Here is a 22,650-nt window from a genome sequence, read left to right on the forward strand (position 1 = left end):
CATGTATTCAGAATACTCTAAATTTAATTAATGTGATACCTCACATGTAGAGACAACAGATTTATCATGTGCATGAATTTCACATATAAAGATAATAAGCCTGGAGATAGCAATAGGAAGAACTATCCACTTTGATATCATGTTAAATTTTATATTAGATGCCAACTTAAATTTTTTTTTTTTTAAATTAAGATTGTTTCGTTAACTGGGCAAGAATAACCCTTTACAAGCAGGCAGAGTATCCAATCAAAGCCAATCTTGGTACTCTGCTCAAATCAGGCTAACAAAAATGCCAATAGATAATCCTATCATCTATACGAAAAACCCATCCCGAAGTCAATCATTCAAGCAATGCCCTCAGAACCACCCCACTATACAAAAACAAGGGCAGAACAAGTAAGAAAAGGAAACAAGACCATTAAGCATGTTTCCACTTCTTTCAAATCCTTACACACTTTCGAAGAGGCACCATCCATTATCACTCCATCGAAACCGCAAGCAAAGCATCCCAGGTGAAAACACATTCCTAAAGTGAAAAAAGAGGAATATCACGATGTCAAATTATGATATCAGAATAAGTGTTGCCCTTATTCATTAGTCCTATTGTGATAAGCTTGTTTATGCTTAGGACGTGATGTTCAAATCACGTGATAGACTCATCATCTTTTACGTATGAAATTTTCATTTTCTTCGTGTATGAAGAGAATATTAAGGCGATAAAGTGACGTTTGGTACTTTACAATGTAATGTGATTACAGGTAATGTGATTGCAGGAAAAATAATATTACAGTGTTTGGTATGCAAGCAAAATAATGATTAAAATACAGAGAAGATAACATTGCATTATTTTGTTTACAAATACTTTGTTGGGGATGAAATGTTAATTTTCAAAATTATCCTTATTTATTAAAATACAAGTTTAATATACTTGTATTTTTTATTGTTAATTTTTAAATAATATCATCTCTTAAATATATTTTTAATGTCATATATTTTATTTTTATTTCTTACTATAATCTTATTTATTTTATTTTTATTTTTTAATATAATTTTTTATATTATATATTTTATTTTTATTTCTTTTACCTATATTATATAAATTTTAATTTCTTATATTTTATTTTATTTTAATTTTTTATTTTTATATTATATATTTTATTTTAATTTCTTTTACCTATATTATATAAATTTTAATTTCTTATATTTTATTTTATTTTAATTTTTGATTTTTATATTATATGTTTTATTTTAATTATAATGCTACAAAATGTTTTAATAAGGTAATAAAGTTGAAAGGTAAAAGTGTATTTAAGAATATTGCAGAGTGCAATATAATGTGATTGCATCGCAATCTTACATTGCAGTGGTTTGTTACAAAACAAGCACTGTAATGTAATTTAATTGGGCACATTACAAGGAATGTGCTTCCACTTCCTCATACCAAACGCTACCAAACTTCTAATTATCTTCTCGTTTAATTTAGAACCTAGCATTAACAATTTACAAATATAAAAACAGGATCAAAACTTTTATTGAGGTAAGTGCTACTGCACAAGCAAATAAAGCCATCTAAATTCATCACCTGAAACCACTCAACAAGAAGAGTTTGAAATGAGCTGGCATATTGACTTGAGCTTGGCTATATTAGGCTGGCAATCATATGATTTTGGCACCTTGTGATCTTGGTTATTCGACCTTGGTTTTGAGCTAGTGTTTTTTCAACCATGGAATATTTATATATCCCATTCATCAATTATTTGTTGCTTCAAAATTATTATAACACTTTTGAGCCAACATTTTCTTCAAGTATAATGAAAATATAGGCAGTTCTGTATACTACCTTGTTTACATTTTCTTATGCATTAATTTACTAGTTTATTTGGTCTTTTTTTGGGTCAAATCTTCAAAACCTAAATAAAATATGAAAACCCTAAGGAAACCCTTCTAGCAGAAATGTGACAAATGGCTTCTTGTGCAACTAACTTTACCTATTCCACCATTTGCACGATTAAAAATAATTGGGGGACTGTCTCAAACTTGCTGTCTCCTCAATAAATTAAAATGCAAAAGTCTCAATGTTTGATTTATAAATGGTTAATTGTCTATGGGGATTTTTTTTTTCTCTCTACAAATTCAGTCAACTATATTGTTAGAATTCAATATATGATAAAGTTTAGGGTTTGACATGGGTGGAGGCTTCTAGGTCAAATGTTAAAGTTGGATTAATAATTTCATTTTATGTAATCTTTGCTTGTAGAGAATGAACAAATTAAACGATATAAAAACTATGCAATTCAAACAGATAAAACTGTCTGAATATAGGTCAACAAAAGCATCCAAACACAACATTTCGTTCACCCAAGACAACCTTAGATTCTTACTAAGGTTAGGCTTTAACTGTTTCTATTATGTTTTAATTCCACTAATCAATTTGTTTCAAAACAAAAATTCCACTAAACAATTACACGGTGGGTATTATTCTTGTGATTAATTTACTTAATTATAAAAAGGAGTAATGTTATTTTATTTTGTTTAATTATCATTTGTCGGATTACTCATAAGTGGTATGGATGTAACAAATGACAAGTTCATTACCCGTAAGTAATTAGACAATACAATTATCAAACACTTTATTGTACTATCCTAATTATGAATGTTGTGAACACTTAAACGTAATTAATATTCGAAGTTTTGATTAAATTAAAAATCTCTAATACTTTGATTTTCGAAGGAAATAATCGATATTCAACAAAACAAATACAAACCATATCAATTAAATTATAGCTTACTCAATGCTGTCAACACATTTTATTTATTAGATATGATGTTTGCTTGCACTAGTCACCATTAGCCGGTTGAGAGACTTTAGCTATTAGGTTAATTATATTATAATAGATTATATCTCGCAATCTTGCTTATGTCGTGTTAACACAGAAACTAACGAGATTTGGTCAAGATACTAAGTAAACCATTAGACCTTATGCTCTCTAACATCACGTTTTGAAACTACAAACTCTAGAGAAGTGTTGGTTTGTTTCGATCCTCTTTGCGGCTTGGTTCACGATATATGCTTAATGTCACGTGTCGAACTTTAGTTGAAGCTTGTGCAGTACTTTGTCCGGTAACTTCGACAGCCTCCGAAGTTAATTCGATACCTCATATGACTTGAATCCACTTACTGTGACACTTATCGCGGAGCTGTTTATTCTTTTTGGTATCTATGAAAACTTATTTGGCTTGAAAGGAATGGAAGTGGATTGGCAGCCAGGTCATTATTGCCATTTGATCTTGCAGTCCGATCCATTATTAGTGGTAAAGGAGGAGAACTTTTTAGCGGTGGTGGTCCTAATAGCCATATTATTCACCGGTGTCAGAGATTTCTTGAAATGAAACTGGCGGCGCTTTGTTACGCAAGTAAGCCTCGAAGCAAATTACTAGTACTTGTTATGCAGAAGGGGCCAGCCTCACATAACCTTTTTGTTTGAGCTTCACCTTCAGAATCTCAGATATAATGCCCTCATTACAGGAGAACATCTTTTCTGGCATTACTAAGCTTATGGCTTACCGTTTCTGGGCGAGATTTGGCAACATATTTAGGCCCGTAAAGCAAAGACCAGGGTTTAAATTTCAAGCCTACTTTGCAATCAGGTTGAATTTTGTATAGAATGGGGTAAAAAATTGAAATCAATATGAATTCATGGCCATATAACCATAAATTTGAGCATAAACAAGTTAATAGAAGTTTATGTTGAAGATAGCACACTGAAAACTGCCTAATATCAAGTCTCAGATAGGTAACTACCTACCTCAAGATGAGTCTTTCTTTATAAGAAAGAGACTAAGACAGATAAAGAAACAAGCAATTATAAAGTATAAACTACCTGTTGTTGAGTTAAAATACAAGGGAATGAACTAGGCTAACCATAAGCAGCATAGAGGTATGAGTAAATGGACAAGAAGAACAAATCAAACACAGCATTCGAGCAGTGAAATCATTGTTTAGTGGGGCTGTGTAGATGTAGAAGTGTAGTGATTTGTTCCCTTTTCACTTTGTTATGGAGTATTTGTTTTCTACTGGCAATTTAGCATGTCTCTCTTATCCACATTCAGTATGGAGCCCCCACTAGACCAATTGAAATATCTCTATGTTCAATCAAAAATTACAAGTTTCCTTGTTAGCCTCTGAATAATTCAAGAGTGAGTTAACTAAAATTAACATCAGAAAAGTAATATTAGTGCGCAAAACTACTAACAAACCCAGCAGCATAACACAAATACCTTTGCATGCTCAGATGGTAGAAACAAGAAGGGAAGAAATGGGAGGTGGAAGCCAAAGATCTCAAGCTGAACTTGTCATTTGATTGACAAGAGGATAGCACGTCGACTGGCCAAAACAAAAATTTTCTCATGATGTATGTATTTCAGCAAAGGAATGATGCTTTGACTGCAATCAACTGAAACAGAAAGCAAAGAACCCAAACTCGATCCACTCCATAAATTAACACAGCAAAACACAAAAACAAGATGACAAAATTCAGACACGACACATGTACAGAAGACAGATCCAATCTTGCTCACCACAGAGCTTGACTCCATGGCTCTACCGCTTATGTCGGCTGGCAAAATAGTTTATAGCCATCCTAGAAAATTGGGTAAGAGTGAAAAATATTTTCAATACGGCACGACCCTTTACAATTCCCTGCCGCATGCTTCTTGCAGTTCGAGCTATCACTGGCCCTGATACCTCAGTTTTCTGATTGGCTACCACCTGCACCGAGGCTAATCAAGTAAAAATAGAGTAAAATTCATGGTATCCATATGAGAACTCATAGCAAATACCCAAAAAGGCAATAAATTTGAAGATAACCTGATGGAGAAATGTTTGTTAACCAACGCAATCTCTCCTCAGCTAAGCGAACACCGCTAGTTGAGCTTCTAACACCTCGAGTAATCTCTTGCCTGTAAAACAAAAGAAACAATTACTTCAAGATAGAATTGTGTAGTATTTTTGTGTTTTATTAGTCAAAAAGGGGGAAAATATATTTGAATATAAGGGGGAAAGGGAAGAGAGACGAGATATTAGTGACTTTAATCAAACAAGTAAAATACTAACCCCAAATCACTGAGCTCCATTGTTAAGTCACTAATCTCCATGCCTGACAACCGAACAGCAGCCATTGTATCAGGAAGCTCTTCCCTGGTGGCATCCATTAGCTTCTCTAGTGACTCTGCTGCTCTCTTGAAAGCCTTTTAGAAAAATAAATACAAAATGGACAAGTATATAACATATCCTTCAGAACTTCTAACATCAATCTTTGAAATGATAGTATCTCTGAACTTGAAGTTGTTTTAAGAGTTACCGACCAAAAGAGTGGGGATTGCAGAGAAAAAAAGCCAAGTTGCCGAAACTGCCACCTACAAAAGATTTGTGGGTATGTCAGAATCATAACATAATGTTACCTCAAAACAGAATGTGTTGATTGTTTGAGTGTGCGCGAGCACTCTGCAAAAACCATTTCAACTAAAAGATTTTCAGAACCAGAAGTCAACTGAAACCTAATTCCCTTGCCGCAGAAAGTATATTACTTTCATGGATTATAGAATCAAATCATAGAAGGGAAATTTATTTCAAATCCCAACAGGCAAGATGCCCCATTGGGACCTGACTCTTGCTGTGAGTCAACATTACTAATAATGCTACAAGGATGGCAGCAGAGGATTTCAATGTGAAAGCTTATATGCAAAACCATGTCTTCCAAACCAAGAAATTTCAAACAGGTTTGGAAGGATGAAAGACTTCTCAGTTGTTCATAAACTTTATTGGTCTATTTTTGGAGGTGCAACAAAGAACTCAAGGAGCTTCAGCTAAGTACTAGAAAGACCTCTCGCTAATATTTTGGGACAATCCAAATGCGAATTTCTCTGTCTAGCGTTCTTCAAGTTGAATTCATTATAAGGAGTTAAAGCCTTTTATCATGAGTTTAAAGGGCATAAACTAGATAGACTTATAGTCACATTGATATCTCTTCGACAGCTATTTTACACATATTATGAAACTAAGTATTCATTTTTTGATTTGGGAAGGGTATTCGAACTCAATTCTGCCAGTCTATAAGCCAAATGCTCACATGCAAAATTCATTTGTTCTTTACTAGAAAAATTCATGAAATTTTTTTCTCTGTAAAAGAATGATAGCGTAAAAATGCTGATTCAAATTTGGATTAACTATTCTCTTTTGTTCACTATTACAAGTACATTTCAATTTCATTACAAAATCAGAGCGAAATTTCCAATAATGAGCAACAAAAATTAAGGTAATAAAATAAAAGTAATTAAGGAGAACTGACAGCGCAAGCGATGACGTTGAGCACGAGGATGTGGCGGTTGGTGAGGGTCCATTGAGAGAGCTGGAGAGAGGAGGACCCCACGGAGGAGACATAGTGAGTAGAAACCGGCGGCTCAGATGAGAACGATGACGATGATGATGGTGAAGCTGAACCGTACTCTGATCGAACGGAGAGAGAAGCGAAGGGGCGAAGCGGCAGGCGGGGATTACTGAAGCGACGGGGTGGGCGGATGTTATTGTTAGTAGGGTACGCGAGATCGATGGAGGTGAGGCTGAGGTCAGCTACCTGTAATTTTAGTCTACACAACATTGATTCTGATAAATGCCTGCAATTTCTTTCGTCTGGTCCTAAAACCTTCTTAGCTCATCGCACTGCAATCTCCGGAAATTTCAAGTTTGAATATCAGTGTAGTTTTTTTTTTTTCAAGGGCTTAAAAGTAATTGTCTTTTACTGCAGTTTCTTTGTTCTACGTTTGGACAGAGCTAAATAGCGATGAGCGGTGAAAAGGAGAAGTTAAGCTTGATTTTGAGCTTTGAGTTTTACAATTTAGTCCAACTTTGAGCTTTTCATTGACTCATTTCAAGTTCAATTTTTAATATCAAGTCACTCTATATATCATGATTTACTATAAGTTGATAATTACAGAGGCCATTAGAACTTCATAAGAAATCTTACAGATTTTTATATTAACATTTTGGGCTAGATTTATGTTACAAAAATAATAATATAATATAATATATATAATTAATTAATTTTATACATAATTTAAGTCTAATTATTACCGTATAATTCTGATTAAATATTGTAAATTTAATTAACTAACAATATTGTATTATAACTCTAACCAGATAATTAATTCAATTATCTTAACAAAATTAATTAAGCTTAAGCTTAAATGATTTTTTTTAGAAAATCATTTATTCATTTTCAAATATTTAAATTTAAAGGTTTCGATTAAATACTCTTTTCAAATAAATACTTCATATCTTAACAATACCATTATCGGACCCCAACCCCATCCCGAATTGCTGTTGCCTTTTGGCAGAAGCAAAATTACGGCATAGCTTAGCTTGCTACTGGGAATAACTAGCACTGAGAATCGGAAGAGGAATCATTTTTTAATCTTTTCTCTTTGCAATTTGCATCTGGGGTTTTCTCTCTGGGGCCAATCTCAGCTATTGGTGTTGATTGATTGAACATCAAATTTGGAAAATTCCCTGTACAGCAATTCTATACCGAAGCTGAATGAAAGAATTTGATAAGACATGTTAACACAATTAAGCACTATCTTTCGTTTCTTTGTTCACTAGTTGAACTACTCTCAGACGAGGAATCCAGACCCAAGCACTTAAGAAATGCTAGCTTAGCAAGCCTGAGATAGTGACAAGGGTGATAACAATTTTGATTTGCTTCTTTTGATGAAGGGCCTTCCTTTTCTACAGTGTCTTCTCCTCTCCCTATCCTTCTGCTTGCTCCTGTGGCTATCTCACCCTTCATACTATGGATTTCTCCAACCTGCCAATACCCAATATCCAATATATTAATCATTATTCCTTCCTCAAACACTATCCACACTCATATATGCCTTTAAACAAGAAATCTAACTATAATTATTGTTAAAACCCACACTTGATTTGGCTTCCAATTTATAGTTAAGATAGGGATGGAGATTCAATCTATAAAAGTTCTAATTTAATAAGGTATTTGATATCAAATACACTATGCCTCAACCAAAATTGTTATTATGATCATTAACCAATGATCGTTGTCCAATATAATGATTAAACATTGGGATTGTTTACATAAGAGAAACAGGATTAAAAGAAAAAAAAGAAGAAGAGACCTTTACTCTAAATCACTTCTTTCCCCTCATTCTCTTCCAATTTTTTCCTATTAATCCAAATACACAGTACCTAGGAATAATCAGAACATCAACAAAATTTATATCTCAGCATTTTTAATCGTTTCTCCGTCCAAGTTACGACAATTTTCCATTCTGTGGAGTGGATTGGCAAATAAACAGAAACACTGAAAACAAATTAAGTACAGCCAACATGTTGAAATTGCAAACTAAGTTTCAAACAAGTTAGACCAAAAGCATTGACAATTTTGACACCAACCATGCAACTTGAACAAATAAAAATGAGCTCAAATTAAAAGAGAGAGATAGACAGAGGAAGACATCAAAACTTCCAACTGAACCTAGAGCTAGAGTCAAAGAAACAGTCAAAAACCAACTGTCCTCAGCACTCCTCCTTTCTTCCCCCATGAAAAGGGATTAAAAATGTGCCTCCCAATATTGGTACTTATGAAAAAGACAAATTTAAGAAGGTGTGAGTGAATTATTAGCATAATTTAATAATAACATCATCATGATATTTGGTGCAACTTTGTTTATTTATTGTATTAAAGAAAGTAGCTTTCACTCCAAGCAGACAAGAAAATGAACACTCAATTAAATAAAGAATTGCAGCCTTACATAGGCAGGCAATTAGACAAAAAAATACAGGTGTCCGTCTTATTTCTTTATAGGAGATAATGTTATCATACATATATAAATATTAATGGAGTGGTAAAAACTAATAATTAATTTAGAAATTTGACTGATCAACCTGAAATACCAACTAATAAAAAAACTAAAATAGAAAAGCAAGAAAAGAGGACACAAGAATTTGGGAAATTCCATGGGCAACGCAAAAAAAAAAAATTACTATCAACAGGTAGACATTACAATGGTCAAGTTCATCCTAATACCTCACTACAATAATTATACGTCTAAGATTTCCAAGTGTTTCCTGTTATCTTGATGGTAAGTACACAATCAAACCTGTTACTCAAGAAAAAGAGCATACAAAACTAAAGCAAACTTCTCTTCTCTCTCTTTCCTTGCTCTCTACTCGAGGCACAACCCAAGGCTCTCTTTTACATTTGCAACCATTTCTTCTAACCTTTAGTCACCATCCTCCAACTTCTAATTTCCAATACAAACAAATGTGGGTAATGGATTTTGAATTTACAAGTCACAACCCAACAAACCCTTTCCCTGCTTATGGAATCAAAAAAATCTACTCACCATCATGACTCTCCTACTTGAAAGTCATCAACCTCTTTTAAGTTTACAAAGTTTCTTTCCAATGTCAACCTCCAACCACCAACTTCATTCAACAAGTTAAGTCCAAATTTATTGATTTTAGGCTGAAGGTTCCAACCATCACAGAGTTCATTTAACACGGTGAGGGCCGTTGATTTAACATGAAAACGATGGAATTTTTCAGCCAAACTCAACAAATCTCCACCTTGATTTGAAAAATTCCTCCAAACTGACAATTTTAGCAAACTTCCTCAAACATTTCAATGTTTATTTGCTATATGAATGATCTTTCATATTTCATAGGAGATCCTAGTCCTCGCCTCCTCTGTGAAAAAGGTGTAGGTTGCAACAGTGCTTCGAAGTAAAAAAACTCTGTGTTCTGTCTCTTAGTGGTAAAGGCATGAGGACTTACTTTGTCGATGTGGTGCTTAAACCAGTTGCCTATAAGAGGCAAAGTGAGAATGAGACCAGATGTCGCTATGGTTTGGGCTTAGGCTCAAGCTTCTTTAGTTTCTCATAAAACTTAATGGCCTCATTGAAACTAGCATTGAAGAAATTCTTTTTCGAAAAAGTCAAGTCAGTGAAATTTTACGTAAAAAATTGAGTTGTGATTTGCAAATTCAAAACCAGCCACATCAGTTTTGTCTGTGATAACCACAACATGGTAATTGAAAGTTAGGGGAAAAAAAAGGCTGCAAATAAAAAAAGAAGCCTTGAGTTGTATCTTGAATAGAGAGAGCAGAAGAACGCAAAAAGGTGAAAGAAAACTTTGCTTTAGTTTGTAAGCTCCTTCTCTTAGGTGATATTCACTATCAAAATAATCATAAACACATGAAAATGTTAGATGGGTAATTATTCTAGCAAGGTACTGAGGTGAGTTTGACCATTGTAATCTCCCTAGAATTTCTTCTTTACAATCCTCATAATTTCTCATGATCTATATTGATTACTTTATTTTCCCACAGCAACTAAGTAGTAAATTAAGATCTAAACACAACAATTCCTTTAGGAGCTTCATTATCTTGTCTGTATCCCCACAGGCTTGTACCCGGGTCCTATCAGACCGAACATGGAACAAATTTAATTAGGCAGCTAATCTGTGAAAATACTTAATTAGGCTCAGTTAAAACTGTATGCACTGCATAAACGTTCAGCGGGCCCAAAGACGGATTGGGTAGTAAAGAAGAAAATGGTTCCATTTCAAAAAGTTCTTCGCAGAAATTAGAAATTATTGTTCGTTATATTTGCTTTAAAAAAATTTTAAAAAGGATCCTCATACCAGGGAAGAAAAGAAATACCATGCTTCCAAGTTTCAAAAAGCATAAAGTCAAGAAAACCTTCTTTTGTTTTCAGTGGGGAAGATTGGATTTTTGGCAGAACTTCCTTATTTTGTGTTAAAGTCAAGTGGGAACTAATGGAAAACGTTTAAAGGTTGCATTCGGGATGCCAACTCCTACTAAGAAAAGGCATTGCTTCTCAGGAATGGTTTACTACTATTTCACTGTTTTACTAACAAAAAAGACATGATTTTGCCAAATTCCACTGTATATACCATAACATAAAAAAAAAAGTGGATCCAAAATTATTGAAGAAATTAGCAAGAAATTTTAGTTTCTGTACCATTTGTAGCCTCTAAGTCGCTAAATGCTAGCCAACTTTAATAAATAGATAAATAAATAATAGTCTCCAACGCTTCTTTGGACTTGGTCTTCTTGGCGAAGAAAATATTAACCCAAAACAAGCCAACGGTCAGAACCAATTGAATAGCAAAAAAAGAAAAAGAAAAATTTTATATGGAGAAGGTTTGGGGGGGGCGGAAGAAAAATAGATTAAGAGACAAGAAAACGGCAGAAGACAGAGAGAAAGTGGATACCTGGGAAGCCTGGAAGCAAGTGGACACAAGTCTTGTATTTTGCTTGAAAACAGGTTTTTTGTCCAGCTGGGATTCGGGGCAAAGGGATGCGGAAGCTGAGGAAGTCCTGTCGGGGAGATCCAGAGCGGAGAGGCTGAAGCAAAAGAGAAGAACCACGAGAAGGAGCATGACAAGTATTTGGATCCATACTAGCCATGGAATTCTGTAGCTTTCAATTGTTAGTTCGTCCCCAAAATCAAACATATTTGTCTTTTCTCTGGCCCAAATATATGTAAAAGTTGTCAACAAAATTTAGAGGGAAAAAAATTGAAGCGAAGAAGGGTAGGTGAGGGAGAGAGAGAGAGACCTGAGAGGGATGGGCAAAGGGCTGAAGAAACAAGGGGGTGGGTTAAAATGGAAAAGGTGAGGAATCCGTAGGATTTATGTGGTTGATTGATTGTATTTCTTTTATTTTCCATGTGAGCTGAAGCTGACGAAACAAGTAATATTGAAAGCGAAATAATTATAGTGCAAAGGACCACGCGCACATTAGTAAGCGTGGTGAATCGGGGCAGTGTTTAACGAAAGGTATATATAGCGAACTTGCGGCATTGTTTTTCTAAGCTAGATTCTCAGGTTCAGAAGAAAAGAAAATCAAAGGAAGCTTGATCGAATGTAATTGTTCACAAGCACATTAACTGCCCTCTCTTTCTCGACACCCAAACAAGAAATTTCATGAATTTTCTCTCACTTTTGCACTGAAAACAATTAACTTAACCTTCTTTAAACAGGAAATTTTCACTTGCATTAAATTGAGTTCTCTGGGTCTGGTCAATTTCACAAGATATGAGAGTGTGCACATCACGATCCTCTGAGAAGCGTGGAACTGTAGCTTGGAGGAGTTCCATGTCCAAGTAAATAACACCGTCCAGGGTCGAGGCAATGGCGTAGGCTTACCCCGTCTGGACAGCCAATAGCCCCTTACCGTGTCTTTGCATATGCTTCTATTTAATTTTCTAATATCTATGTTCCCGGCAATAATATTTTTTTCATAGAAATCATTGCATTAAATTATTAACAAAAAAATAACGTAATTAATATACTTTCATATTGTTACTAATAATTAGAATTTTTTTTTGTATATCCTACATGTTAGTTTCCATAATAATATATAAAACATCTCACTTATAAGTATTTTGTTGCAATTATACAATTATCCAATCATAACAAAAATTTATGTAGAGACCGTTTATAAGTATAGATTATATATAACATTTTAGTGAAACTTACACAATTATGAAGTATAATAAATTAATTATAGTACAATCATTGTTAGTGATATGTTCTTATTAATATATAATTATTAATATTTTTTTGGTACATATAATTATCAATATTTTAAATAAACTAAAAGTCTATAATACAAACTTTTGATATACCAAATTTAATATAATTTTTAAAAAATTATAAAATAAAATAACAATTCTGATAATAATGATTTTTAACTTTTTAAATTCGACAAAAATATTCACATTTAATTAATTAAAAATCTCAAAATATATACATATGAGTATAAAAAAATAAACAAGAGTATAGGCGGATAGAACGGATGCGGCAACCATATATCATGATTACCCTGTCTCGCCTATCAAACAAAAAAAGAACATCCCGTTCAAGGCGATTTCCATTTTGCCATCCTGCCGCCGAGGAGGAAAAGCGTAAATGAAAAAGGAAGAAGGCAACAGTAAAATGGCACCTCGTCACCGCCACGAGCCAGCCACGTCAGAGAGTGCGCTGACGTGGGTGCTCAAGTAGTTGAGACGTTTCGAATTTCGTTTAATCCAGCAATCATATCGTTGATCATCATTAAATCATTGGTAAATTAAATACATTCGGAGTAAACAGTAGTAAAATTTTATGGGGAATGGGCGAGTGGGTTGTCGACTCACGTGGAAAGAACGTGACTTTTTGGCAATGGTAATAATAATAAAAAAAGGTAGCCAGTCAGCCAGCCATCGGTTCAATCTGGGGCGGTTCATTCGGGTCCCCCACCCCAGGGGGCGGGCAACCAAGGTGGCTATGGATGGGGACCACCGGGCAGGTTCATTTGTCAATACGCTTCGTGTCAGGAGATTAAGTTGGTGCTTTTCCCATTGTTTTTGCAGCAATGGTATTATTGATGTGATTAATTATTTCTAAATTTGGTTCAAGCGCTCATCATTATGCTCACGTTATTTCCATTGGGTCATAAATTAAAAGTTAGGTTCAGAGGAAAAGTAAATCTTAACCGATGGGATGACCAACCGTCGGGCCATTGCATTTATAATCACAAGTTCAAAGGGTTTAAAAAAAAAAAGCTGGACAGAATAAACACAAATACGAGATCTAAAATCCAAGGGCAAATTGCAAGGTTTTGCCTCCACGGAGGGTAGCATTCCTTAAGATGGAGGAAATTTTGAGTGAGATTTTAGGGTGGTCCTAAAAATGTTGTTGATAAGGGCACATCAAAGCTTAAGCTAGGGAGCAGGGCCTTTGTGTCAGGGCAAAAACCTTGTGGAAACCATAGGACCAAACTCTTCAAATCAAGCCATCTTCAACTTTACTTTTTTATAAGAAAATCAAGCGACCTCGATTTTGTCATATTTATTAGACTTTTGCCTAATAATGCTAAATCTCAATCATAATAAATTGGTCATTTTACGTGCTAAAGAATTAGAATAAGCTACATTCATGATCTATAAATTTTGAATTGTATGTTGATTTGATCCCTATAATTTAGAAAGTCATTGGATGCATACATTTAATGAAAATATTATTAATGGAGTGACCATTTTGTCATAACATTAAACTTATAAGAATCAACAAAGTTACTTTCCAAATTGTAACATCCGCATAGGATGTACCACAAATTTTGAGCATTAGGAATGTAATTTACTCAAAGAATTATAATAGTAGTTTTTGAAAAGGTATAATAGTTTGCTTTTTTTTAAAAAAGAAAAGATATAATGTTTAAATTTTTTTTGAATTATTTAAAAAAAATTTAAATTATTTTTATTTTTATATTATATTCAACCAAATCTTATATTGTTATTTTGAATCAAATAAACTCTTATTATTAATATTTGACTAATTATTATTAGTTAAAATATTACTTGTCATTAATTAAAATATTACTTATATTTTATATTTACTTGATACTGACATGAAATGTGAAAAATATTATGATAATGATATCAAGCCACATCAGCATATTATGTCATATCAATACCATGTTATAGGATAATAAGAGACATTTTGAGCAAATCAACTATTAGTTATAAGAGTTTATTTAACTTAAAATAAAATATAAAAATTTGTTTCACTCAAAAATAAAATATAAAAATTTAATTGTATGTAATAAAAGAATAAAAATTTAATTATATGTAATAAAAGAATAAAAATTTATTTAAAATTTTTAAAATAGTTCAAGAGCATTTTTTAAGATCATGCTTTTTGAAACTAATCATTGAAAGAACCACAAACATGTGGACCAACCTTCCCAAGCTAAACAAAATCTTAGCCCTTTGGGCTTTTGAGTTATGAATGGGCCTGATTCCTGTGGCCTGAGAAAGACCAGCTAGAGTGACTTCACTGGTAAAAGACTCATATTTGACATTTAGTAGTAACAAAATCCACCATACAGAATAAAAACCTTTCAATTCAGTTAAAGCTGTCACCATTATATTTCTTAATTATCTTGTTAATTTCTGTTTTGTAATTATTAATAAAATTCTTCTACTAGTATTATCTAATCCTGGTGGTGGGTTTCGCTGCAAATGATTCCCATCGATCTAGACCACAAATTTGTACGTAAATTAATTTTATGCATAAAACAAAACAAGGCCAATTTATTTTATTCCCTTGGTTTCATACGCTACCTTGTCCATTTGCATGTCCCCTAATTGTCCCAAGCACTTCCAAACTAAGGTCATGTTTGGTAGGTGGAATGGCTAAGCCATTCCCCCTCTATTCCTTACAAAATTTTATCCCCTTGTTTAGTTTACTCTTGGTGAAGGAATAGTCATTCCTTTTGGAATGGCTATTCTTTAAAATTAGGCAAAAGCTTGGAATAACTAATACCACCATCCCCATGGTATTAGCTATTCTACACCTATGAGAATAAAATTTATACATTTTGGATTAAAATGTCATTATTTATTTTTAAAAATAAAAAATTTAAATTTATAAAATTAATATTTTAAATAAATTATAAAAAATTAATATTTTATATTTTAATTTAATATTTAATTATAAATAAAAAATTAGTATTTTAAATATATTTTTAAATTATTAAGTGAAATTTAAATTAAAAAATGAAAAATGAAAATAGATAAAAATAAATCTTATTATAATAAAAAGGTTAAGTTATTAATTATATATTATAAAATATTTTGAATTTAAAAATTAATTAAAAGTATTAATATTTTAATCATAATAATATTTAAATTATAAATTAAATTACCAATTATTAATATTTTCAATCAATTATAAATTATTAATATTTAAAAAATAAAATAAAAACAAATAATCATAATAACATTTAAATTATAAATAAAATAGTAGTATTTTATAATATTAATGATTAAATTACAAATAAAATATTAATACTTAAATAATCAACTATTAATATTTAAAAATATAAATTATTAATATTTAAAAGATAAAATAAAATAAAAATAAATAATCACAATAACATTTAATATTAGTGATTAAAGTATAAATAAAATATTAATATTTAAACTATCAATTTTTAATATTTTAAATAAATTATACATTATTAATGTTTAAAAATAAAATAATTTAAAAATAAATAATCATTATAACATTTAAATTATAAATAAAATATTAGTATTTTGTAATATTAATGATTAGATTATAAATAAAATATTAACATTTAAAAAATAAAATAAAAATAAAATAATCATTATATAATAAAGGGTATTTTTATATTTTTATTTTTATTTTTTTCTTATTTCAAAATTATTTTTACCAACCAAACACTGTAATACGTCATAATAATCATTCATGCTCTATTCTATTTATCATACCAAATTACGTAATACTTATTTTATTTTATTCATATCTCATTCTATTCTCACGTAATAATTATTTTATTTTATTTCTATCTATTTCGCGAACCAAACTTGTTATAAATTCGCTCCCATCTATTCAATGAGCATGCAGCGCATTATAAATGGAGTAACTAAGTTTACATCCATGCCTATTCTAGCAGTAGCATGGTTTGATTTTCAAAACCTAATAAAGAGGCAAAGCCTTAGGAGATATTGACCATATTTGTAGGGTCCCAAATCTATCCAATGCCTCAAGCCAGTACCTAACCTGACGACCATCTCTCTCCTTCTCTTCCTCTCGCATGGCCGCCTCCCATTCTGGTTTATCAACGTCCATTGATGGGAGAGTCCAGACCTCGAACCAGCGCCGCTACCTCCAACGATATCGAACCTTCGACACCAACAACCCCTAAAACGCCAAGGGCTCCTTCAACACCACGCCAACCGGTCTCCCTTGTCCAGCCATCCCAGAAGCACAAGAAACATAAGCCGAAAGTCCTTCGTGTCTTTCGATCCGTTTTTCGTTCATTCCCTATCATTACCCCAGCATGCAAGTTCCCAAGCCTCCCTGGTGGGATACCCGACCCTCATAAAAGCATTACATCAGGGACCCGAGTAACGGGAACTTTATTCGGGTATCGTAAAGGTAGGGTAAGTCTTTCCGTGCAAGAGACCCCTAGGTGCCTCCCTTCTTTAGTTGTTGAGTTAGCAATGCAAACAAATGTGCTACAAAAGGAATTGGGTGCAGGGATGGTAAGGATTGCCCTGGAATGTGAAAAGAGAGCTGAAAAAGACAGGATAAAGCTATTCGAAGAGCCTTTGTGGACAATGTATTGTAATGGAAAAAAAACAGGGTACGGGGTTAAGCGGGATGCGACTGAGGAGGATTTGAACGTGATGGAACTCCTCAAGGCGGTGTCAATGGGGGCTGGGGTGTTGCCAGGGAATTCTGAGACCGAGGGCCTGGATGGAGAGTTGGCCTACATGAGGGCCTATTTCGAGCGAGTCGTTGGCTCCAAGGATTCCGAGACTTTGTACATGATAAGCCCAGATGGGAATAATGGGCCTGAGCTCAGTGTATTTCTCGTCAGGATCTGATTCTGATCCAGCTAGTACACATATAAAATGTGGAGTTGATCAAGAGGTTAACGAGGCTGCCATGTGGAGGACTAGGCATACATCATGGGGTCCACCTGATTAACGTTGATGATGTTGATCGATGAATATACATCCTCCCTGGTGAGTGAAAGATTGATAAGATCTTAGATGCAAGTTGGGTAGAGAGTCAAATTATTAACTGGATTGTTTAGGACACCCCCATAATTAAGGTGTTGTTCTAGGAGGCCACCAAGGCACTGTTGTATACCTTTTCTTTTTTTTCTAACGAGGGATTTTCTTTTTCATTTTTCATTTTTTTATCAATGTACTGTACACAATTGTAGCTTCTTGTTAACAGAAGGATCAAATCAATGAAATTAAAAGGACTGTTAACCATGATCGGAAATAATTACATGAAGCAAACCGAAACACGAATATTGAATCATTAAAAGGAATGCTCATCATGAATTCCATATGCCCAGCCAACAGTTTTCCTCATAATTATGAGTAACAATTCAGTACTCATCATCCTCTGCCATTTATTTGAAATTGCTTCAGATACAATAAAATAATATTTATTTTCTTGTGCAAGTGCAATATGTTGCGCTAAGCACATGCTGCTGGTGTGTTTGATGCAAAGGCCTTTTTCAGTGTCAATAGCTAGGCTTTGCAGGTGTCCATTTTCAGTTTTAGAAAAAGGTTATTCCAGGCTCTGCCAGCTATAGCCATAAACTTCTGCAATATGGGGAAGCTTGCTCAAGTTCTAAAGAAGAGATTTTGCCACATGGTTGAAGCCTTCATATCTTGCAAAAATGATAAAGGTAAAACATTATTTTCCCAGCCAAGAAAAAGAAACTGAGAGTATATCAGTTTATGAACCATTAATTTCTTTATCTTGTTCTTTTTTTAGGAAATGAAAGTGGGGAAGAACCCAAGATTCGATCTTCGGAGGTAAATTTTGTTTCTTGGTTTGTTTTTTTTTTTCATTTTTTTCATTCCTTTGATCCATGAGGAGAATGTTACCTACATAATGTTGATTTGTTTGCTGTCAACTGTATTATGCCAAGAGCTATTAGATAATTATCCATAGATCTGTTTGCTGTTGTTTTACAGACGGTAAGCATAGAAGAGACAGCCATCCGGATCAAAGCTCCAAGGGGTCCAACGCGCCCGAGCGTGCCCAAAGGTCCCCCTGCTCAAACCAGCTGAAAATCATCAATCCTTTCAGAGTTCTGCAAGTTTGGCATCCCCTAGTGCTAAATGTAAAAGAAAATAATTGTTCTTGACATTTTATCTCTATAATGTCTTGTAATAAATACAACCATAACATCCTTGTAAGTTAATTTTGTTGTAAGCTACTCAGCATCAGTCCATGTTACAAGAGTTGGCTTTTCTTTTCCGTGGATCTCTATCAACTTCTTCACATAAAAATTAAGAAAGCAAATGATCTCGTGATGGCAGAGTTAAAATGCTAGATTCATTTGGGGATTAGGTTCATAAAAGAAGCTGCTCAATATCCCACGATTTCAATATTCAAAGATAATTTTGTTTCATTAAGGTATATTTATATATAGGCAAAGTCTAATCACTTTCTAAACCACATGTTGGGTTTATATTAGGGATATAGATGAATTAAGCTACTAGCTAGTCTGCAAATTAATCGGGTTCAACTCAGACACGTGTTCCAATTTGATTTGTGCATATAATAGTATACATATAAATAAGGTATAATATAGTATTATTTGCATTCATATTTGTATATGTAATTCTAATCTTGAGCTTCAGCTTCAATTCCAGTAGAAATGAAGTTTCAACCTTTTAATTTGAGTTGATGATGATTGAACTGAATCTAGTTAAGTTCAAATGGCTCTTTTTTTAGAAATTATTATAACTAATCAAAATGTATACTATATATTAGTTATACAAATGGCAGTAAAGTAAATGTGGATCTTAGTTTTATAAACAAAATCTTCCTCTATTTAATATGTACATCTTTTGACTAAAAAACGTGTACTCATGATCAGTGTAACAAGTTGAAAATGTGATTCGTAACATAATGCACATTCCTTTAATGTAGTATAATTCTAAATATGTTTGACTAAGTTGAAAAATTACCTTTTCATCGCTTTTAATGTACAAAAACAAACTAACAACATGGAAGATTGTCTTCTTTCCCTCCAATAATTAAAAAAATAAATCTTTAACATAAGCTCTTGACGTGTCAGTTGTAATTTTAACGATAAAAGAAAAGTATATTCAAATTTAAAATTACTTGGGTAGCGTTTAGCACGAAGAAAATGAGAACATATTCTCTATAATGTATCCGATTAAACTATATTATAATGTTTGTTTTGCAATAAATAATTGCAATGTAAAATTGTATTGGCTGTAATGTGATTGCAATCTAAAATCAATATAATCAAATTGTATTGCATTTTGTAATATTTTAAAGATATTTTACTTTTTAATTTTTTATTTTATTAATGATATTTTGTAATGTTAGAATTTATATTTTTTTATACATTTAGAAGAATGTTTCTTTATTACTCTCAATAGTAATTCTTTGTTGGATGATGGATTAGGACTTTGAATAAAATTTATATTGTCTTTTAAAGGAAAAAAATTAAAATAAAATATGTAATATAGAAAATTATCTTAAAAAATGAAAATAAAATATATGATATTAAAAATATATTTAAGAGATGATATGATATAAAACTTAATAATAAAAAATATAAATATATTAAACTTATATTTTGATAAATAAGAATAATTTTAAAAATTGATATTATATTTCTAACAAAATATTTATAAATTAAACACTGTAATATTATTTCTTTATATTTTAATTATTATTTTATTTATATATCAAATATTATAATATTATCTTTTTTAGAGTTATATTCCATCGAGTATATTTCCTACTCCTATCAGTGACATAACGACCACGGCCTACCATCTGTACCAAACCAAACTTTAACCATTGCAGCCCAAAAATCATGACAAACGGCCCAAGTAACCAAGCCATCATCTCACGGGCGCCAAAAAAAAAAAGAGTAAAAGAGAAAGAGAAAGAAAAAGATTACTTTTATGATAAAGCGACAGGACGTTGAACGCAGAACCTACAAAGTTATTCCATCTTTCTGAAAGCCACATTACCGAACCAAAATCCTTTCCCTAACGTAACCCACAAGCCCGCACCACCCCAATAAAGGAACAAAGAAAAGCCCCCAACGTGGATTCCTTAATCACCACGAAGGTTCCAGAATCACATCCTCAGAACACCCCAAGATTCTAGGAATCACCAAAACCTACCCCCAACAGCAGCCAGCGCACCCTCTTCTTCTTCTTTTACTATTTTAATGGCCACGGTGGCGCGTGCAATCCACTGTGAGCTACTGTCCAGTAAACCTGGGGCTACTCCTAGGAGAGAATTGGGTGGTCAGGTTTCCGTTCCGGTTCAGAGAGTGAAAGTGGGTGAAGCTGAGAATGGAAAGATAGTGTTGCAGCCGAGGTTGTGTACGTTGAGATCTTATGGCTCGAATCGAGGTGCCGTGATGAAGACGAGAAGGGAAGAGGGTGATGAAGTGTCCTCTTTTTTCGAGACGTTGTCGGAGTATATTGAGAGTTCCAAGAAGAGCCAAGACTTCGAGATCATCTCTGGTCGACTAGCCATGGTGAGTAGTCCTATGCTTTTATGCCTTGTACAAGAGTTTTGGTGGTTCAACTCATGACGTGTGATCCGACTTTGAACAAGACCTGCTTGTATTTCCATGTAATTTGTTGCCTATGATGTCTCAACCAGTTGGAACTAAAAGATTTTGAGTATAGTAACAGAAAGTTTGAGCTTTGAATTAACTGGCAAACAACCAATTTTTTGCTGAGTTTTATTTGTTTGGATCAAATTAATATGCCTTGTGTTATAGGTTTGGACAAGGGGATTGTAGCTTGGAGCCTTCATTTGAAGAGAGATGTGGGTGTAAATTAAGTTTTACTTATATCTTTGTCCTCATTTTGTTGTTGTTGTTGCTGCCATCCCTTCCCTTCTCAATTGCGGGTTATGTCCCATGTAACATGAATCTTGCTTTGATTTATCGTGATCCAATTTCTTCCAATGGACCTATATAATAATTAAAATTTATTGGTCTATTGGATCAGCTATTTTTCCAGGCGGTTTTCAATTCTTTATAGAATTAAACCTACTGCTGTATTACACAAACAATATGGTACATACATGTTTTCAACTTATAGCAGTGGAAAAAATATACCATCCATTAAGATTCATTATGCTATCTTCTCAATTCTGAAGCGTTGTCTAACGAGTAAACAATCTAATAAGGTTCACTTGTTGCAGATTGTGTTTGCAGCAACAATAACAACAGAGTTTGTGACCGGAAACTCCCTATTCAGGAAGATGGACTTCCAAGGGATTGCTGAAGCTGTTGGTGTGTGCCTAGGTGCTATGGCTTGTGCCGCAGCCTTTGCTTGGTTATCTAGTGCTCGGAACAAAGTAGGTCGAATCTTCACTGTGAGTTGTAACTCATTTATTGATTCAGTGATCGACCAAATCGTGGATGGATTGTTCTATGAAACTGATTTCAGTGACTGGTCCGATGATAATTGAAACCAGGAATTATACTTCTATATATATAGTTATAAAGGAAAGGAGGTTCTCCCGTTCAGAGAAATTATATGTGGAGATCCTGGAAACCAGAGATGTAATTACGTTTTTCTTAGCATAAATGTTATACAAATAGAAGGCATGTAAATGAGGGAAATGGGATTCGTTGCTAGTTTCTGGTGTTTGCCTATCTTATGTGAGATCAATTAATTTGTATAAAACATGTATGAATTATAGTAATCAACTATAGATTTATGCTTAAATTGGGAGTCGAGATTTCTTGCTGTGTCTTTTTGTTTTCTTCTGCTGGAGAATGCACGTTGCACACTTGTATAAATGGGGAGGCATAACAAGGGTGATTGGTTCCTTATGTTGAGGTCTGGTTACTTGTGTCTTTTTACCTCCCTCTCTCCTGTAAAGACGAGTACTTAAAATTTGACTCTTTAAATAAATATAATACATATAATTAGTATTCAATGAATGTCCAATAAAATGCTAGTTTAGTCGCCTTTGATTCTGAATTTACAAGT

General features: G+C 33.2%; 4 protein-coding genes and 1 long non-coding RNA gene across 6 annotated transcripts; 3 read left to right on the plus strand and 2 right to left on the minus strand.

The window, feature by feature from the left end:
* Positions 4,325-6,836, minus strand: LOC18611668. Of its 2 annotated transcripts, none has more exons than XM_018114422.1 (5): positions 6,348-6,836; positions 5,365-5,415; positions 5,114-5,247; positions 4,868-4,959; positions 4,325-4,779 (listed from the first exon to the last, which is right to left on the minus strand). In XM_018114422.1, exons 1-5 carry the CDS (start codon positions 6,654-6,656, stop codon positions 4,601-4,603), a joined length of 765 nt encoding a protein of 254 aa, XP_017969911.1. In that variant the 5' UTR covers positions 6,657-6,836; the 3' UTR covers positions 4,325-4,600. The 2 variants fall into 2 exon arrangements, with proteins under 2 accessions (XP_017969911.1, XP_007048105.2); XM_007048043.2 differs by having other exon boundaries at positions 4,325-4,768; positions 6,348-6,835.
* LOC18611669 lies at positions 7,508-11,717 on the minus strand. Its single transcript, XM_018113862.1, has 2 exons — positions 11,312-11,717; positions 7,508-7,862 (listed from the first exon to the last, which is right to left on the minus strand). Exons 1-2 carry the CDS (start codon positions 11,552-11,554, stop codon positions 7,632-7,634), a joined length of 474 nt encoding a protein of 157 aa, XP_017969351.1. The 5' UTR covers positions 11,555-11,717; the 3' UTR covers positions 7,508-7,631.
* LOC108660451 (protein MIZU-KUSSEI 1) lies at positions 16,534-17,898 on the plus strand. The gene has a single exon (XM_018115364.1). It carries the CDS (start codon positions 16,741-16,743, stop codon positions 17,497-17,499), a length of 759 nt encoding a protein of 252 aa, XP_017970853.1. The 5' UTR covers positions 16,534-16,740; the 3' UTR covers positions 17,500-17,898.
* Positions 18,100-18,904, plus strand: LOC18611670. The gene is made up of 3 exons (XR_001926650.1): positions 18,100-18,320; positions 18,410-18,450; positions 18,613-18,904. It is a non-coding gene; the product is annotated as an uncharacterized LOC18611670 (long non-coding RNA).
* On the plus strand, positions 20,647-22,408 carry LOC18611671 (stress enhanced protein 2, chloroplastic). Its single transcript, XM_007048047.2, has 2 exons — positions 20,647-21,176; positions 21,854-22,408. The coding sequence occupies exons 1-2, from the start codon at positions 20,862-20,864 to the stop codon at positions 22,121-22,123; spliced, it is 585 nt and encodes a 194-aa protein (XP_007048109.2). The 5' UTR covers positions 20,647-20,861; the 3' UTR covers positions 22,124-22,408.

The sequence above is a fragment of the Theobroma cacao genome, chromosome 1, assembly GCF_000208745.1.
Source record: "Theobroma cacao cultivar B97-61/B2 chromosome 1, Criollo_cocoa_genome_V2, whole genome shotgun sequence".
Classification (NCBI taxonomy): domain Eukaryota; kingdom Viridiplantae; phylum Streptophyta; class Magnoliopsida; order Malvales; family Malvaceae; genus Theobroma; species Theobroma cacao.